This window comes from Balaenoptera ricei, chromosome 8 (assembly GCF_028023285.1).
Source record: "Balaenoptera ricei isolate mBalRic1 chromosome 8, mBalRic1.hap2, whole genome shotgun sequence".
In the NCBI taxonomy this organism is placed as follows: domain Eukaryota; kingdom Metazoa; phylum Chordata; class Mammalia; order Artiodactyla; family Balaenopteridae; genus Balaenoptera; species Balaenoptera ricei.
Window position 1 is genome coordinate 110,727,919 of NC_082646.1, and position 16,376 is coordinate 110,744,294.

At 52.0% G+C, this 16,376-nt stretch overlaps 1 protein-coding gene across 6 annotated transcripts in view; it reads left to right on the forward strand.

The window, feature by feature from the left end:
• The first annotated feature begins 6,239 nt into the window (after positions 1-6,239).
• Positions 6,240-16,376, forward strand: part of ANO1 (anoctamin 1) — a 163,463-nt gene continuing 153,326 nt past the window's right edge. For all 6 annotated transcript variants that reach the window (XM_059932260.1, XM_059932261.1, XM_059932263.1 and 3 more), the window contains exon 1: positions 6,240-6,314. In XM_059932260.1, the coding sequence (XP_059788243.1) occupies positions 6,257-6,314 (58 nt within the window). In that variant the 5' untranslated portion in view covers positions 6,240-6,256. The remainder of the gene's footprint in view (positions 6,315-16,376) is intronic.

Sequence of the window (16,376 nt, forward strand, 5' to 3'; positions counted from 1 at the left end):
GTTTTTTCTATTGTTTCCATAGCCTTCTTGTTCTGTAGTAATGTGTTGCAATGAGTGTGTTGGGTCTATCCATGAGAATTCCAAATTCTAGAGAAACAAATGGGAGTTTTGTACAGTGCATTGGAAAGAATTCTGGAGTTAACTAGCAATTTCTAGAATCAGTTGGACCTGGATTTGACTCCCAGTTCTGCCACTTACTAGCTGTGTGGACTTGGGCAAGCCATGGTCCCCTCTGGGCATCTGTTTCCTCAGCTGTAAGTGGGAAGCATAACTCAGACCTCACTTGGTTGAGGTCACCCAGGTAAAGACAACAAAGCAAATATTGAATTCCGGCGACCTTGTGTTGCCTGAGATCTCTGAGGCTGAGGCTGCCCTCCTGCGTCTAAGGGGGAAGATGGCCAGTGGTGGGAGGGTCACAGTGTCGGATCACAAAACGTGTGCAATGCACTGAAGCGATCATTATTATTTTTGGTATGTCCCCTAATGCAGCCTCCGGGGCCACAAGTGCTCTGCAGACCTGCTCGGGTGCAAAGGGAACCAATCTAGGGCAATGGGAGGGTCACAGGCGTAGTGAGAACGCAGTGCGGTTTTCACCTCCCTTGCAGATATTTGCAGCATGTCAAGGAGAAAGTCTCAGCCTGCTGCCAGGAGGTCCATGCACTCTTTACCAGGTTGTCTCCCGGGCGATGGCACCATCTCAGGTTCAGGGTCCCCGGGGCGGAGCATCCAGGTAGACCTGAACATTGTTGTATTTTTATTGTCCTTTATTAAACTATCACCTTCTGTTTATGGCCAGCGATTCTGATTTTCCATTTCCAATAGTGATATTGGGTACTTTTAAAATAAAGTTTGATAAGCCTTATAAAGGAAGGACATTCTGATACACATTACAACATGGATGAACCTTGAGGACATCATACTAAGTGAAATAAGCCAGACACAAAGGGACAGATACTATATGATCCCACTCATATGAGGTCCCCAGAGGAGTCAGATCCATAGAGACAGAAAGTAGGACGGTGGGCGCCAGGGACTGCAGGAGGGGGATGGGGAGTGAGTGTTTAATGGGGACAGAATTTAGTTGGGGAAGATGAAAAGGATTCTGTGGATGGATGACGGCTGCACAACATTATGAATGTACTGAATGCCAAAGAACTGTACACCTAAAAATGGCTAAAATGGTAAATTTTATGTTATGTATGTTTTACCACAATTAAACAATAAAAACAGTCCCCAAAAGTTTGAAAAAGTGAGCTGGATTAAAGGAAAATATGAAGCAAATCATAGCCCAGGGGATCACTGCTCAGGCTCAAACCAGAATGTGGGACTCTGGATGACTGATGTTCGGGAAACACTGGATTTCTACCTTAGAGCACATCAGTTCCGGTACAGACTCTGGAGTCAGACTGCCTGGGCTCGAGTCCCAGCTCTATACTTACTGCTGTGTGACCTCGGACAAGTGACTGCACCTCTCTGAGTCTCGGTTTCCTCATCTGTAAAGTAGGAATGATAATAGAATGGATGGCATAGAGCTGATATTTATGAAGTGCTTGGAACAGGGCCTGGCACACAGTAAGTGCTATATGTAAGTGCTTGTTAAATAAACAGACTCCCGCGGGGAAGCACCCAGCGGCTGCCTCTTCAGCAGGCCCCTCTGCAGGTTAAGCTCTCAGAGATAGACCCGCTTCAGCTGTAGGTCCCCTGCATCAGTGCCGGGGCCCAGGCTCACTCTAGCAACTGCGTGCCCCTGTCAGGAGCCCCTGGTATCAGCAGCAAGCAGCTGCCTCCAGTCTCCAGCTGCAGAGAAGGCTTGACTGGTCTCTCCCCAGCTCACCGTCTGCTCTCTAGTCCCCCTGTCCCCTCCCCCTCCCCCTCCTCTTCCCTCCCCCCTCCCCTCCCCCTCCCCCCTCCCCTCCTCCCCCTCCCCCCTCCCCTCCTCCCCCCCTCCTCCCTCTCCACCCCCCTCTTCTCATAGCCACTGGGCTCTCTGCCCAGCCTTGCCCGGGGCCCTGGGCCACAGTGGGACCCTCCCCAGCCCCGGCAGGCACCTTAGTGAGACCCCTCAGGTCCTTTCCAAAGACACCTTGGAAACAGCCCAAAGGTCCACCAGTGGATGAATGGATAAAGAAACGTGGCACAGCCAGACCACGGAATATCATTCAATCACAAAAAGAAATGAAGCTCTGAAACGTGCTATACTGTGGATGAGCCTCAAACACGTTATGAATTATGAAAAAAGAAAATTATGAAAAAAGAAAACTACTGTGAAAGGAACGGGACACAAAAGACCACATTTTGTATGATTCCATTTGTATGAACTATAAGAGATAAATCCACAAGAGACAGAAAGCAGATTGGTGGTTACCAGGGACTGGCGGTGGGGGACGGAGAGTGACAGCTACAGGGTCCTAGGTTTTACCCAGAGTGATGGAAACGTTCTCGAAGTACGCAGTGACGATGGTTGTACAACACCAGGAATGTACCAAATGCCACTGAATTGTTACTTTAAAATGGTTAATTTTATATTATGTGAAATTCACCCTGATACTATTTTTTTTTTTGCAAAAAACACCTGCTTGGTCCTGCTCAGTGCAGCTGCCTGGGACCCCACTGTCTGCCCGGCCCTGCCTTCAGATTCATCCCTCACCCGACCCATCACCTGCCAAGCTGGCCTGTTCCAACTGCCCCGCCCGCCCCCACCCCCCCCCCCCCGCCATGGTCCCCAGGTCAGGGGCCACTGCCGGCTCTGAGCTGCCCATTCGGGAGCGTCCTCCCTGCTTTTCAGGGTCCGCCACATGTCCCCGCCTGCCTCACCTGAGGATAATACAAATAACAAGACCCTCTAATCCAGGGCTTACAACGCGCCAGGTTCTGGGCTGGAAGTTGGATTCTCTTTCCAGCTTCCCCAAACCTCCAGAGGTAGCTACTGCTGAGGCCCTTTTTACAGATGCACAAACCGAGGTGCCGAGAAGCAACTTGTCCACGACTGGGTGCCAGCCCCTTTCCATTTCCCCCGAGAGGCCCCGGGCTTAACTCCTCCGCCACCTTGCTTATCTCCTCCGGCTGTACAACGGCTCTGGGGGGGGCGGGGGGTTCACCCCCTGCCAAGCCTGAGAAGGGGCCCTACCCACCGTGAGGGATGCTCAGAGAACCAGATCGAAATCAAAACACACTTCCCGAGACTACCAGAAGTGAGTATTCAAGTGACCCGTGACCCCGGACGTGTTCTGAGAATGAGTGACAGTGGGGGCAGGGTGTATGTGACAATTTGGGCATCTCCTGGTCTCTCTGAGGGGCCTGAGTGACTGCAGGTGATACACAGAGGGGTCTGCAGAGGCGGGTGGCCTTAGGCCCTGTGACACTGCTTGTCAAGTCAGCTCTGGCCTCTGACCCACTCCTGAGCGGCATTTGGGGGCAGTGGAGACCCAAGTGCTGTTACTTGGTGGCCTTGAGTCCTGTCTGATAAGGCCTGGGGAGGGCTGAGCCTGGCCCAGCAGGGCCCTGGCCTCACCCTGCAAAGCCTATTTTAAACCAACCCTAGGGCCTGAGTGATGGCCCCAGCTTTGCTGCGAACTGCCTTTCCTCCCTCCCTCCCTTCCCGCTTTGCCGAAAAGGGAAACCATTTTCCATAATTATAAGCATTGTGCGGCATGATTCCTGTATCCGGTAATGATGGCTCCGGCGGCAGGCGTGCCCCTCCCCAGGACAGTCCACTTGCCCCACTTTACTTTTGACAGAAACATCTTCCTGACTGCACAGGGGGCTCCTTGGGAAACGAGCTGGGGCCCCAGGCAGCCGTTCTTCTAGGGCACTCGCTCCCCGTTCACGCCACACAGGAGCCCGGTCTCACCCCGGCCTGGCAGCATTTACCAAAATAGCAGCCGAAACCAATCTTTGTAAAAATGCGCCAGTTCGGGTATTTACTAAAATATCTTTTAAAACTTGATAGGATGAAATACCTTTTTAAAAGGGTCTGGATCTCTGACCGGCTCTTTTGCATATGTTGGACGCAGCTGAAGGGTTTCATCAGAATGCAGCTTAATTGGAGCCAAGAAATGAAAAGAAGAAAAATGGCTTCAATCGGAATGAATCAACATCCATTAATGGCGGTTTAAAATATTTCTGCTAATAATAATACATTAAATAATCTGCCTTTTGAAGCTGGTGAACTAGACAATAGCCCATCTCTGCCCCCAAAAGGTAAACAATGATGGTTAAAAATAGCCCTGAGACCTATTTACATTTTTTTCCTCCTGGGCATTTTTGGTTTATTGTTCATCATTCCAGGGGTTAGAATTCTAGAATTTTCTCTGTGTATTTACACAACTGAGCTATTGCTATGTATCACGTTGGCCATCAGACTCTTCCAAGAAAAATGAGTTTGTATCTGGACTCCCGCACACCAATGGTTTGGGTCAGATCACTAGGCTCTGTGAAATGCACATGGCCCCAGCAAGGGCCCCTACGGTGCTTTTTCTCCATCCAGACCCCTCGGCCATCCTAGGTATACATGTGGGGTACGCAGCACACAACTTGGGGCTTCTTGGCAGCCTCTTCACAGGATGAGACTTCATCCATCCACAGCACCCCACCAGGTGCCTCGTCTTCCAATTTTTTAGTCCAGACTGAAACGAGATAAATACAAAGGACAATCGCAGGTCACCTCTCTCCCTGACCCTTTGGGAAGAAGGAGGCTTGAATCTCCTCTCTGTACACAGCACTTTGCGTGGGGGGCAGGGAAGAACTTCCCAGCTGGAGACATTTCTTTGTGGTTTTGCTGCTACTACAAGCGTTTCCGCCCAGAACAGTACGCGTGGGTACCAATGCCAGCAGGCTTGGCAGGGGTCAGGGAGGACTGGTCATCCATCCTCAAGGAGGCATAGATTCCTTTCACGTGGATGTGGTCTGTCTCCCCAGGGTGGCTGGATCTGTCTCCACCCGGAGCCAGGCAAAGCCGGGGGCTTGTGGGGTGTTTACTTGGCAGGTGATCCAGGGGTCCCCGGCCCGGGTGGGCTCCCGGCACCAGCCTGGCTCCTCCTCAGGGTGTGGAAAGTGGGAGATGGCCTTTCAAAAGGTCAGGCAGGCTGCCCCGTCCTGCCACTGCCCGTGCAGTGATCAGGGAGCAGCTTAAATTAACGTTTTGTTTAAGGTAGTTGTGCCTCAGAATTTATAGTTATTTATCTGGAGGTGTCATGGGTGTGAAGTTTGGAGAGACAGGAGGCCCCTTGCCTAAGGCTCTCCGCACTCTCCTGATGCCCACATCTCTGCTGCCCAGGAGGATGCTGAATTGTCCAGACCTTGCCTTCTAAACAGGAACAGGGCTGCAGAGTGGTACCTCCCGGCTCCCAGCCCTGAGCCAGGCTGCAGGATGTGGGTGGGAAGTCCCTGCCGGCAGCCCTGGCTGAGTTCTCTTAGCCTCGCTTAATTAGAATCCTCAAATAACACAGTTTTCTCCGATTTGGGGGCAGTTCTCACTTTATCCAGATTCCCAAGTTCTGCATAGGTTGGTGTTCAAGTTCAGGCCAGGCACTTGCCCTGTAACCTCCAGATCTCCTTCCCATCCCTGGGCTTCACTTCCTCCCTCTTCTGACAAATTCAGAGAGATGAATTGGGGTCCCGCCTGGGGGAGAGGGCCGGTGCACTCTCCACTGATGCCCTATGCTGTGCCAGCCTCTCGGGGCTGGATCGCTGCCCCCCTCCCCCCAGTCAGCACCCCTTCCCTGGAGCCCTGGCTGGGGACCCGCCAAGCACAGCCGCTCAGGGCCCCACTGTTCACCCCGACCGATAAGACGGTCCGGCAGCTGGTAGAGACTCGCCCCGCAGAGCGCAGAGCGGGAGGCCGGGGGCGGGCGGGACCCGCAGGCCGATCGCTGCGGCTGGTCTCCAGCGTCCCGCGCCATCGCTCGGTGTCCGGGTGGCCGCGGGGGAGTCGCGCTGCGCACGGGGCGGGGCGAGGGCGGCGTCCGCAGGTAGCTCCGGGGGGGGGGGCGGTGGCGGGGAGCCGGCCAGGACCCCCCAGCCCAAAAAGCCGAGGGGGAGGAGCGGCGCGGCGGTGCGCGTGGGCGGCCAAGTTTGGCTCCTGCACTTGCGGCTTCGCGTGCTGCGTCTGGGGAGGCGGAGGGGGACCGTCCCCTCCCGAGTTGGGCTCGGACCCCGGCCCTCAGAGTCGCTGCAGACCTCTGGGGGTGACTTCGTCACCCCCTTTCCTGGACCCCGTGCGTCCGGGGCGCACCGGAGCCGGGCAGCGAGCCACGCCATGCTGGAGGGCGACATCGGCCTCGAGGGGCTGCCCCCCAAGGAAGCCCCCGCAGCTGGTGAGTATCCAGGGGCGGCGCAGGGGGGCGAGGGCCCCGGGCGGGGCGGCAGCGGCGTCGGGGACGTTCGGGGACAGCGGCTTCCCCGGGACCAAGGGGCGCGCAAGGAGCGGGCGACAAGGACCCGCGTCTCCGGTGGCGGGGACCGTCGCCCGCGAGCTTTTGGGGGGGCGGACTTTGTCGGCCGCAGGTCACTGGGGGCACTCACAGACAAACTGACGGCGGACAGATGGACCGCGGGCTGGGCGGGGCTGGGGGAGGCAGTGGCCCCCTGGCGGGCAAACGCCAGGCCTGCCGTGCGGGTTTCAATTCATGGGAGAGCATCTCCCAGCCGTGCCGCGTCCGAGGCCCTCGGCGGAGGGAAGGTTTTCGGATGTTTTTCCAGGCGCTATTAATACACATAATATTTCCGTGCTATTCTGGAGATTTATTTGCGATGTAAAGTAACTACTATGACTTGAAGTCATAATGGAAACTGCGGTGGAATTTGGGGGGGGGGGGAGAGACAAATGAGGCTTGGACAGGAGTTGGGAGGGGGAGTCCCTGACTTCCTCGGCCCCTCCCTGCACATAAATCACGACCCTGGCTATTTTTATACCAATAATTTTAAAATAAATGACCCAAGCAATGTTTCCTGAATGATTTTTCCCCTCCCAGTTCAGAGGTTATTAAATAAACCTCAGAGCGGGACAGTGAAGGAGCTAGAGCGGGCGCTCGGCCTTATTTAATTATACAGCTGAGTTCCAGCCGGGAGCGCCCTGGTTAGGATGCTGTGCCCTGTGATCAGAGCCACCTGGAACCAGGAGCCGCTAACTATAGCAGAAGCACTCCGCCTTGTTCCTTGTTCCTCCCTCCTCCCCCCCATCCCCCGCCCCCGATCTCTTTTGGTGGGGGTGGGCTGGATTCCCATGGAGCAACTTATCCTGATGTCTGCTTCTTAAACAGCCCCAATTTGGCTTCTTTCTAGAAATGACACTGTATACTCATCAAATTCTTCCCAGGAGGAAGAGAGAGGGGGCACTGCCAGCCAGAGGGGGGGAGGCCAGACCTAGGAACAGGAAGGAAGGGGCAGGCTTGAGAAGTCAGCCAGGACAGTTCTGGGCACACTGGCCTGCTTGCATGAGTGGCTTCTTCCAGCTCCTGTGTGGACATGAGGAGTTCTGGAACCAGCTGGGCACAGGAGCCCCAAACTCAGCATCTGTGAGCATCTAACCAAGCTCTTGCCTCCCGCTGGGCACAGAATTAAGCACTTCACTCGTTTCATCCTCAGTCCAACCCTGTAAGCTGGGAGCGGAATCTTCCCATTGCACAGACAAAGAAACTGAGACCACACAGTTAGTACATGGGGCTACCAAGAGTGGAGCCCATGACGTCTGGGTCCAGCTCCCATGAGGCTTCTGGCTCTTTCTGACCCCACCCCAAGCAGAATCACCCAGTGATGCCGCTGAAACTGATTCCTAGCACACAAGAGTGTGCTAGCTGGGGGCTCGCTCTTTGGTTTTGAGAGCCTTTAAATGGGGGAGTGGGGGCGGGCCATATCTCCGATGTGCGGATCGGGAGGCTTTCCCTAACGGAGGGTCTGATCCATCAGATCAGAGCCGTAATGATGGACAGACCCCGCTCCTAGAGCAGACCTCCTGCTCCCTTCACCTGCGTCTCCACTCTTTGTGGTGGGCAGGGTTCTCGCCCCCCTTCTCCTGCTCTGGGCTTTAGCAGTGACAGGTCTAAGACCCTAGGACCAGTGCCCCAGCCTCCATTCCTGGGTTTGCCACTGGGCATACTGTTCCACCACAGCTGGCATGCAAGAAATGTGGGCAAACTCTGACAGCATCACACTACTCTCTAGCTCAGTCGGTGTAATTAAGACCCAGAGGCTGCATTGGCGCTCGCAGGTAAATAGGAAGTAATAAAGTCGGGGAGGTGGAGGATAGAAAGGGGCCTTAGTCCTCTGCTTTGTCTCCGTGCCAGGCACTGAGGCCCTGAGAGGGGACGTCCTCTCAGGGGGGTGCAGCTGTGGAGAACCCAATTCTAAATCCCAGCTTTGCTGCCTGCAGCTCTGTGACCTTGCCCAACGTACTCAGCCACTCTGTGCCTTAGCTGTCAACCCAGAGGGTTTGTGAAGATGACTTGAGTGTATAGCCTTTCTGCTGGAGTGGCTCCGCTCTGTGCACCAGTACCGCCCCCATTGTTGTCATCCCCTCTTAATCCCCCCTCCTCCCCCTCCTCCTGCATCTTCATCACTACAAGCTTCAGTTCACAGACCCAGATGTGAAGTCCTACCGGACGTTCTGAGACTCATCCCAGGGCCGGCTCATTCTTGCTTCCCTGGAGCAATCGATTGTTACAGATGCCACCTCCCTCTCTGCCTTCTTTAGAAGCTCCCTCGTTATTTATTAATAAGCTATTTATTCATAAGCCCATGGTCGGCACCTCCCGCAAGGGCAGGTGGAGTTAGGATGAGGTGGGGGTGGGCACCCCTCCCCCAGGACATGTCTGCCCAGCTCACTCCTGCTCATCCCTCAAAACCCTACCGGGAAGTCCCCTCCTCTTGGAAAGTAGCCCAGGTGCCTCTCTACACTGATGGCACCCTGGACGTGGAGAGAGGGAGGGAGGGCTGGTGGGCAAAGATGGCTGTTGGTTGAGCAGTTCACTGTGTGCTGGGCGTCGTCACATGTGAGCCTCACCTACTTTATGAGATGGACACTGCTATCTCCCCATTTATGGATGAGAAAACTAAGGCATGGAGAGATTATTCAAGGTCAAACAGCTGATAAATGACAGATGCGGAATCTGAATCCCAGGCAGTCTGGCTGTGCGTTGTCACCACGCTATGGCACCCACTCAGAGAGGATGGGAGAGCTGTCCCTCCCGAAACTTTCGCTAGCCTCTTCAACAAACAGCTACAGGTTGCCTGCCACTGTGTCCTCAGGGCTTGGGACACAGCAGGGAACAAAGCAGATGCAGGCCCGGCCCTCATGAAACTTTTTTGACCACGTAGGAGAATTCAATATGTCATATGTTGGCTGGTGATGTGTCCCATGAAGAAAAGCTGAACAGAATAGGGGGCGATTTTAAATAGGGTGTGCCAGAGAAGCCTTCATTGATGGGCAGCGTGGGAACGCACACCTGAAGGAAGTGGAGGGAGGAAGAGCACTCGGGACAGAGGGAACGGCCAGTGCAAAGCCTCACACCTGAAGTGCCCGAAACATGCCAGTGGGCTCACAGAGTCTGGAGAGAGTGGGAGGGGCAGTCCAGATTGTGGTGTGCCCCTGGCCACTGGGCTGGGTGAGATGGGAGCTGCTGGAAGGGTCTGGAGCTGACCAAGGTTTGGGCAGGATCCCTCTGGCCGCTATGGAGAACAGGCTGAGTGGGGAAGGACAGAGGCCGGTCCGGAGACTCTTGCAATAATCCAGGCTTGAGTTGCTGATGACCTTGTGCCGGGACCCGTGGAGGTCAGCCTCTGGGTATATTTTGAAAGTAGAGCTGACAGGAATTGCCCACACATCGGATGGAGGGTCTGAGAGTAAAAGAAAAATCAAGGACTGCTCCAAGATTTTTGGATTGAGCAGGAGAAACAGGTATGGGTCGGGGTAGGTGAGGAGTTCATCTTTTTGTTTTTTGTTTTTTTAGTTGAGGTTAAATAGACATAACGTTTTAATCATTTTTAAGCATACAAATCCGTGGCATTAAAGTCCATCCCGAATGTTGTGCAACCATCACCACTATTTCTTTTTTTTTAATTGTATTTATTTATTTATTTATTTATTTTTATTTTTGGCTGCGTTGGGTCTTCGTTGCTGCGCGCGGGCTTCCTCTAGCTGCAGCAAGCGGGGGCTACTCTTCATTGTGGTGCATGGACTTCTCATTGCGGGGGCTTCTCTTGCTGTGGAGCACAGGCTCTGGACGTGTAGGCTTCAGTAGTTGTGGCACACGGGATCAGTAGTTGTGGCTCACGGATCTCTAGAGCGCAGGCTCAGTAGTTGTGGTGCACGGGCTTAGTTGTTCCGCAGCATGTGGGATCTTGCCGGACCAGGGCTCGAACCCGTGTCCTCCGCATTGGCAGGCGGGTTCTTAACCACTGCGCCACCAGGAAGCCCCCACTAGCTACTTCTAAAACTCTTTTTTATCATCCGCAAACAGAAACTGTGTACTGATTAGGCAATAACTCTCCATTTCCCTCCCCCAATGCCAGCCCGGGGTAACCTCTGTTCTACTTTCTGTTTCTACGAATCTGACTATTCTAGATACTTCACAGGAGCGAAGTCACATGATATTTGTCCTTTTGAGTCTGGCATATTTCACTTTACATGTTTTCAAGGTTCAAGGTATCAGAACTTCATTCCTTTTTATGGCTGAATAACATTCCATTGAATGTGAGACCACATTTTCCTTATCCATTCATTCAATGGACACTTGAGTTATTTCCCCTTTTTGGCTGTTGTGATTAAAGCTGCAATGAAAATTTGCATGCAACTGTCTGTCCTGTTTTCAATTATTTTGGGTATATACCTAGAAGCGGAATAGCTGGAGCATATCTTCAACTTTTTGAAGAATCACCAAACTGTTTTCCACAGCCCTGGCACCATTTTACATTCCCTCCAGCAGTGTAAGAGGGTTCCTGTTTCTTCAATCCTCACTAACACTCGTTATTTTTGCTTTTTTTTTTATCGTGACAGCCATCATAGTAGGTGTGAAATGGCATCTCATTGTGGTTTTGATTTGCATTTCCTAATGACTAATGATGTTGAGTATCTTTTCATGTGTTTATTGGCTATTTGTATATAGTCTTTGTAATATACTCAATTTCTTTGCCCATTTTTAATCGGTTGTTTGTCTTTTTGTTATTGAATTGTAGGAGCTGTTTATATATTCTGGATATTAAACCCTTACCAATTATAAGATATGCAAATATTTCCACTCATCCTGTAGGTTGTCTTTTCACTCTCTTGATCATGTCCTCTGATGCCCTTGTACATACAGTGAGCTGCTCTTCTGTGCTGTCACGTGGCTGATTGAGAAACCTGTCTTGTACCCCTGCAGTTTGATGCATAATTCAATTCAACTTAGAGGTAGATGAGTCTCTGTCTTTGGGCCAGTTACACGGTCAGGAGCTGGAGATACAGGGTGGCCACTGTCCTTGCTCTCATGGAGTTTACAGCCTATCTTGATTTACGCTGTGGTGTACATTGTGGAAAGGTTCTGATTCTGGCTAAGTAAGCTCTGTGCGCCGAGGGCACATCCATCCTACAGCCCTGCCTGCTTCACCTCAGCTGTCACTTCCTTCAGACACACAACAGGTCAGGTCTCAGGTAACTGCATCCATAATGTCTGCCTCCCTGGATGGATTCACTCCCTAGCCCCAGCACAGGGCCTGGCATGGTGGGGCTTGGTGGAGGGATGGAGGGATGGATGATAGCTGACTGTTTTTGTCAACTCATTCTGTTTTAGACACTGTTGTGAGCCCTTTACATACGTCACCTCCTTTAATATTCACTTGTTAAGTTGGTAATATTGTTAGCAATATTATGAGCCCCTTTTGACAGATGAGGAAACCAAGGCACAGAGACACCAAGCAACATGTCCATGCTCACACAGCCAAGGGTACCCTGTGAATCAGTCAGGGTAGATGGGGGGACCCTAGATTCAGACCAGAGTTGGGGCAGCTGGACAAGGACCGGAACTGGGTCCCCAGCTCCAGACTTGGGGTCCTCCCCAACGCATCTGCCACCTCTCCAGCTCTCCAAAGACAAGGCAGTCCTCTGGGGGGGAGCGAGGGGGGGGTGTTCTGCTGCTGCTGAAGCCCAGTAGGGAGCCGGGTGTGGCAGATAAGATCTTCCTCCCCAGAGTCTGCCCTTGCCTGGCGTGGGCACCCCCAGCAGCAGTCACGGCCCCCCGCTTCCAGCACCAGGCACCTGTGGCGGTGTTTTCATACTGTGTAATGAAGTATTAAAAGCCTGCCGACCCTCAGAAATCCATTTGACGATGGTCACGTGGCCTTTGGGTAGACAAACGCCTGGTTTCTTGCATTCAGCCCTCAGAGGGCCTGCGTGCACGTAGATGTCTTGCCTGGTAATCCAGCCTGCTTTCTTGTTGCAGCCCGGGGGTCACCTTGCTCCCCTCTGGACCTTGCACTGCGACGCAGTCCAGCTGGGCTCTGGGTTCACACACACACAGCCGAACCCACCAGGCCCCACCCCCTCCAGTCAGCCAAAAGCTCCTCCCTCCAGCTGCACCCCCATTTGCCTCTGGGGGTGGTGTGCAAACATTCCCGGTGACACCCAAGATTTCCTCCTTTCCCTTCACACCCAACTGGAATGATTTCTGCCCACGTACGGCCTTGGGTGTAGAATGATTTTTTAATGCATTTACACGGCACCTTCACTGCAGAAGTCTGAACACGCCGTTGGGGGTGGAAATGGAGCTATTGATGTGAGCTGTTAGAAGGAAGGCATAATTGGGCATAATTTTTATTGCATTGTGTTTCCTGGACGGAGAACGGCCGGGGTTTGGGGGTACAGGAGTAAGGCGGGTGCGGGGCAGCTCCAGACTGCACTCGTGTTCCGATTGCAGACTCTGCTCTTGAGGACCCTGGGCTCCGGGCTGGAGCGGGAGCCCATGGGGCGTTCCTTCCTACTCCCAGCCCTGTCCTCAGTCCAAGGGGGCTCAGATCCCTCCCACCTCCAGGGCTTAAGCGAGTCACACAGCTGCACGTGGTGCTGGCAGCCCTCCACTCAGGCCCACATTCCGCCCTCTACCTGGTCTACCTGATGCCAGTTCCTATGCCTCTCTCAAAGCTGCCTACGGCTCCCCGTGTCTGTGCTGCCCCCTCTTCAGTTCCGCTGTTGCCTCCGCACTGGCCTGTGTCCGCCTTGCCCCCCTCCTCCCCCCTGTAGTGGACCCCCGCCAGCCCTCACCCAGCCCTGGCCCACAGGTGGGGCTCACCTGCCTCTCCAATTCCTTCTCACCCCCAGCGCTTGCCCTCAGCCTCACTGACCTTCCTATGGTTCTTCATCCTCTCTTTCCTGCTCCCTGGGCTCTTGGCCGTTTCTTCTTCCAAGCTCCATCACCTCCTTCAGGAGGCCCTACCTGACCCCAGTGGCATCTCGGCACCAGTCTCGTCTCCCCTGAGCACTTACACAGCTGCCCCTATATCTGCTGCTAGCAGTATTCTATCAGTGTCGCTCTCACTGCACTCCACAAAGTTCCAGGACAGGACTTAGTGTGTTTTTGCCAACTTGATCTTACACCACCCGTTTGTCCTTAAACCCCCAAGATCAGAGCTGGAGAAGACCTGGGGGCTGCCTGGGCCAGATCAGCGTCGCCCACTGTGGCTCAGGACACCCATGCGCAGTGTTCGTGGTCCCAGGCGAACTCCTGGGAGTTAAGCATGCCATTGTATTTCATTTGTGTGCTATATGAAAAAGGAGTGATTTTAAGTGAAAAATACTTCACTTTGGATATTGGTATAGCATGGAAAGTTTTCCCCTTGATTGATAGATAGATGATAGATAGATAGATAGATAGATAGATAGATAGATAGATAGATGCATATAGGCAGGTAGATGATACAGAGATAGCTCTACATAATGTGTTTTGTATAATATATATAATCCCTATATATAGAGGTAGATAAATATATATATATGAAAATTTTTTTGGCTGCATCGGGTCTTCTTTGCAGCCTGTGGGCTCTTTGTTGTGGCACACAGGCTTCTCAGGTTGTGGCACTCGGGCTCCAGAGTGCATGGGCTCTCTAGCTGAGGTGCGTGAGGGCTCTGGAGTGCACGGTCTCAGTAGTTGCAGCTCACAGGCTTACTTGCCCTGCGACATATGGGATCTTAGTTCCCTGACCAAGGATCGAACCCACATCCCCTGTACTGGAAGGCGGATTCTTAACCATCAGACCACCAGGGAAGTCCCATATATATATGAATTTTAAATTGTCATCAGGAATTCCCTGGTGGCGCAGTGGTTAAGAATCCGCCTGCCAATGCAGGGGACACGGGTTCAAGCCCTGGCCCGGGAAGATCCCACATGCTGCGGAGCAACTAAGCCCCTGTGCCACAACTACTGAGCCCACATGCCACAACTATGGAAGCCCATGTGCCCAGAGCCCGTGCTCTGCAACAAGAGAAGCCACTGCAATGAGAAGCCTGTACACCAACTGCAACAAAGAGTAGCTCCCACTCACTGCAACTAGAGAAAGCCCCCCTGCAGCAACGAAGACCCAACACAGCCAAAAATAAATAAATAAAATAAATAAATTTATAAAAATAAAATAAATAAAATTGTCATCAGTATGACTGGTCTGGGGTTATCTTGTCTGAACTATCATCATTATCTTGAGTGATGCATTTTAAAAATCAGCCAGTTGACACAGGGAGGGGGAAGGGTAAGCTGGGACGAAGTGAGAGAGTGGCATGGACATATATACACTACCAAATGTAGAATAGATAGCTAGTGGGAAGCAACCACATAGCACAGGGAGATCAACTCGGTGCTTTGAGTCCACGTAGGGGGGTGGGATAGGGAGGGTGGGAGGGAGATGCAAGAGGGAGGACATATGGGGATATATGTTTATGTATAGCTGATCCACTTTGTTATACAGCAGAAACTAACACACCATTGTAAAGCAATTATACTCCAATAAAGATGTTAAAATATAAAATCAGCCAGTTGATTTTGTACGTTCGTGACTTGTTTCTGCATGACGACTCAGGGTTGGGTTCACACTCTTCACCACATCTTCCCCAGCAGAAACACATGGCAGACGTGAGCAAGGCTCCCACCCAGCCAGTTACAGTTGGGTAATTGTCACCACTGTTACTCCGTCTCTGTTTAAATAAATTTTTCTTTTACAGCAGTTTTAGATGCACAGAATTATTTCAGAGATAGTACAGAGTTCCCATATAACCCACAACTCTTTCCCCCGTTGTTAACATCTTGCATTATTACGGTACATCCTCACAACGCACCAACCAATATTGATATGTTATTATGAACTGAAGTCCACACTTTATGCAGACTCCTTGGTCCTTTGACCTGATGTCCTTTTCTGTCCCAGGATCCCATCCATTTAGTTGTCATTTCTCCCTAGGCTCCTCTTGGCTGTGACTCTTTGTTTTTGATGACCTCGGCAGTTTGGGGGACGACTAATGCAGTTGTTTTGTGGATGTGCCTCAGCCGGAACTTTTTGTCATGATGAGACCAGGATTGTGGGTCTGGGGGGAGGACCACAGAGGGGAAATGCCTTCTCATCCCATCGCATGAGGGCATACGCCATCAACACGGCTGGTCCCTGGGGTGCTGCCTGCTCACCTAGCTGAGGTGAGGTGTCAGGCTTCTCCTGTGTGAAGTTACTCGGTTCTTTTTTTTCACGTTGGTGGTTGAAGTTCTGGAGATTTCTTAATGAGCTATTGATTTCAGATTATAGCCATCAACTTATGAAACCATCTTAAGCTGAATTTACTAAATTTTTATCGTATGTGTGCTCTTTCTTAATTAGTATTTTAACATCAGCGGTCCTTCCACCACTGACGGTTGGAGTTATATATTAAACAATATGTGACTAAGAATACAAACAATTTAAAACTCTCGCTTGGCCAAAGCTCCAAGAGTTGCTAGAAGTGTCCAGCTGAGCCATAAATCGAGTCTTGACCTCAGCTGACCACCGCACTTACACACAGAGGCTTCCAACTTCCATCTCAAGGGGGAAATCTTTGAATAATTATATCACTGATTTTAATAAATAGTCGTTAGAACAGGTGTTTTTCTGCCCTTAAAGAGGCTAATGAATGTCCTGGATCCCTTCCAGAGACCCCAGAATGAGAAATCCAGGTCCAACCCTCTCATTTTCCTGGTGACAGAAGGAAACTGGGGCTCAGAGAGGTTGAGTGATATTCCTAAAGTCACACAGCAGTTTGGTGACAGAGATGGGACCAGAGCTCTTGTTTGCTTACTCCAAGTCCTGTGCTCTCTCCGCTATTCCCAAATCTAAGGAGGAGGTTTAGAGTCAAAGGATGATTAACTTTGAAAGTCCCTTGAGGAGGCCACATGGGAGGC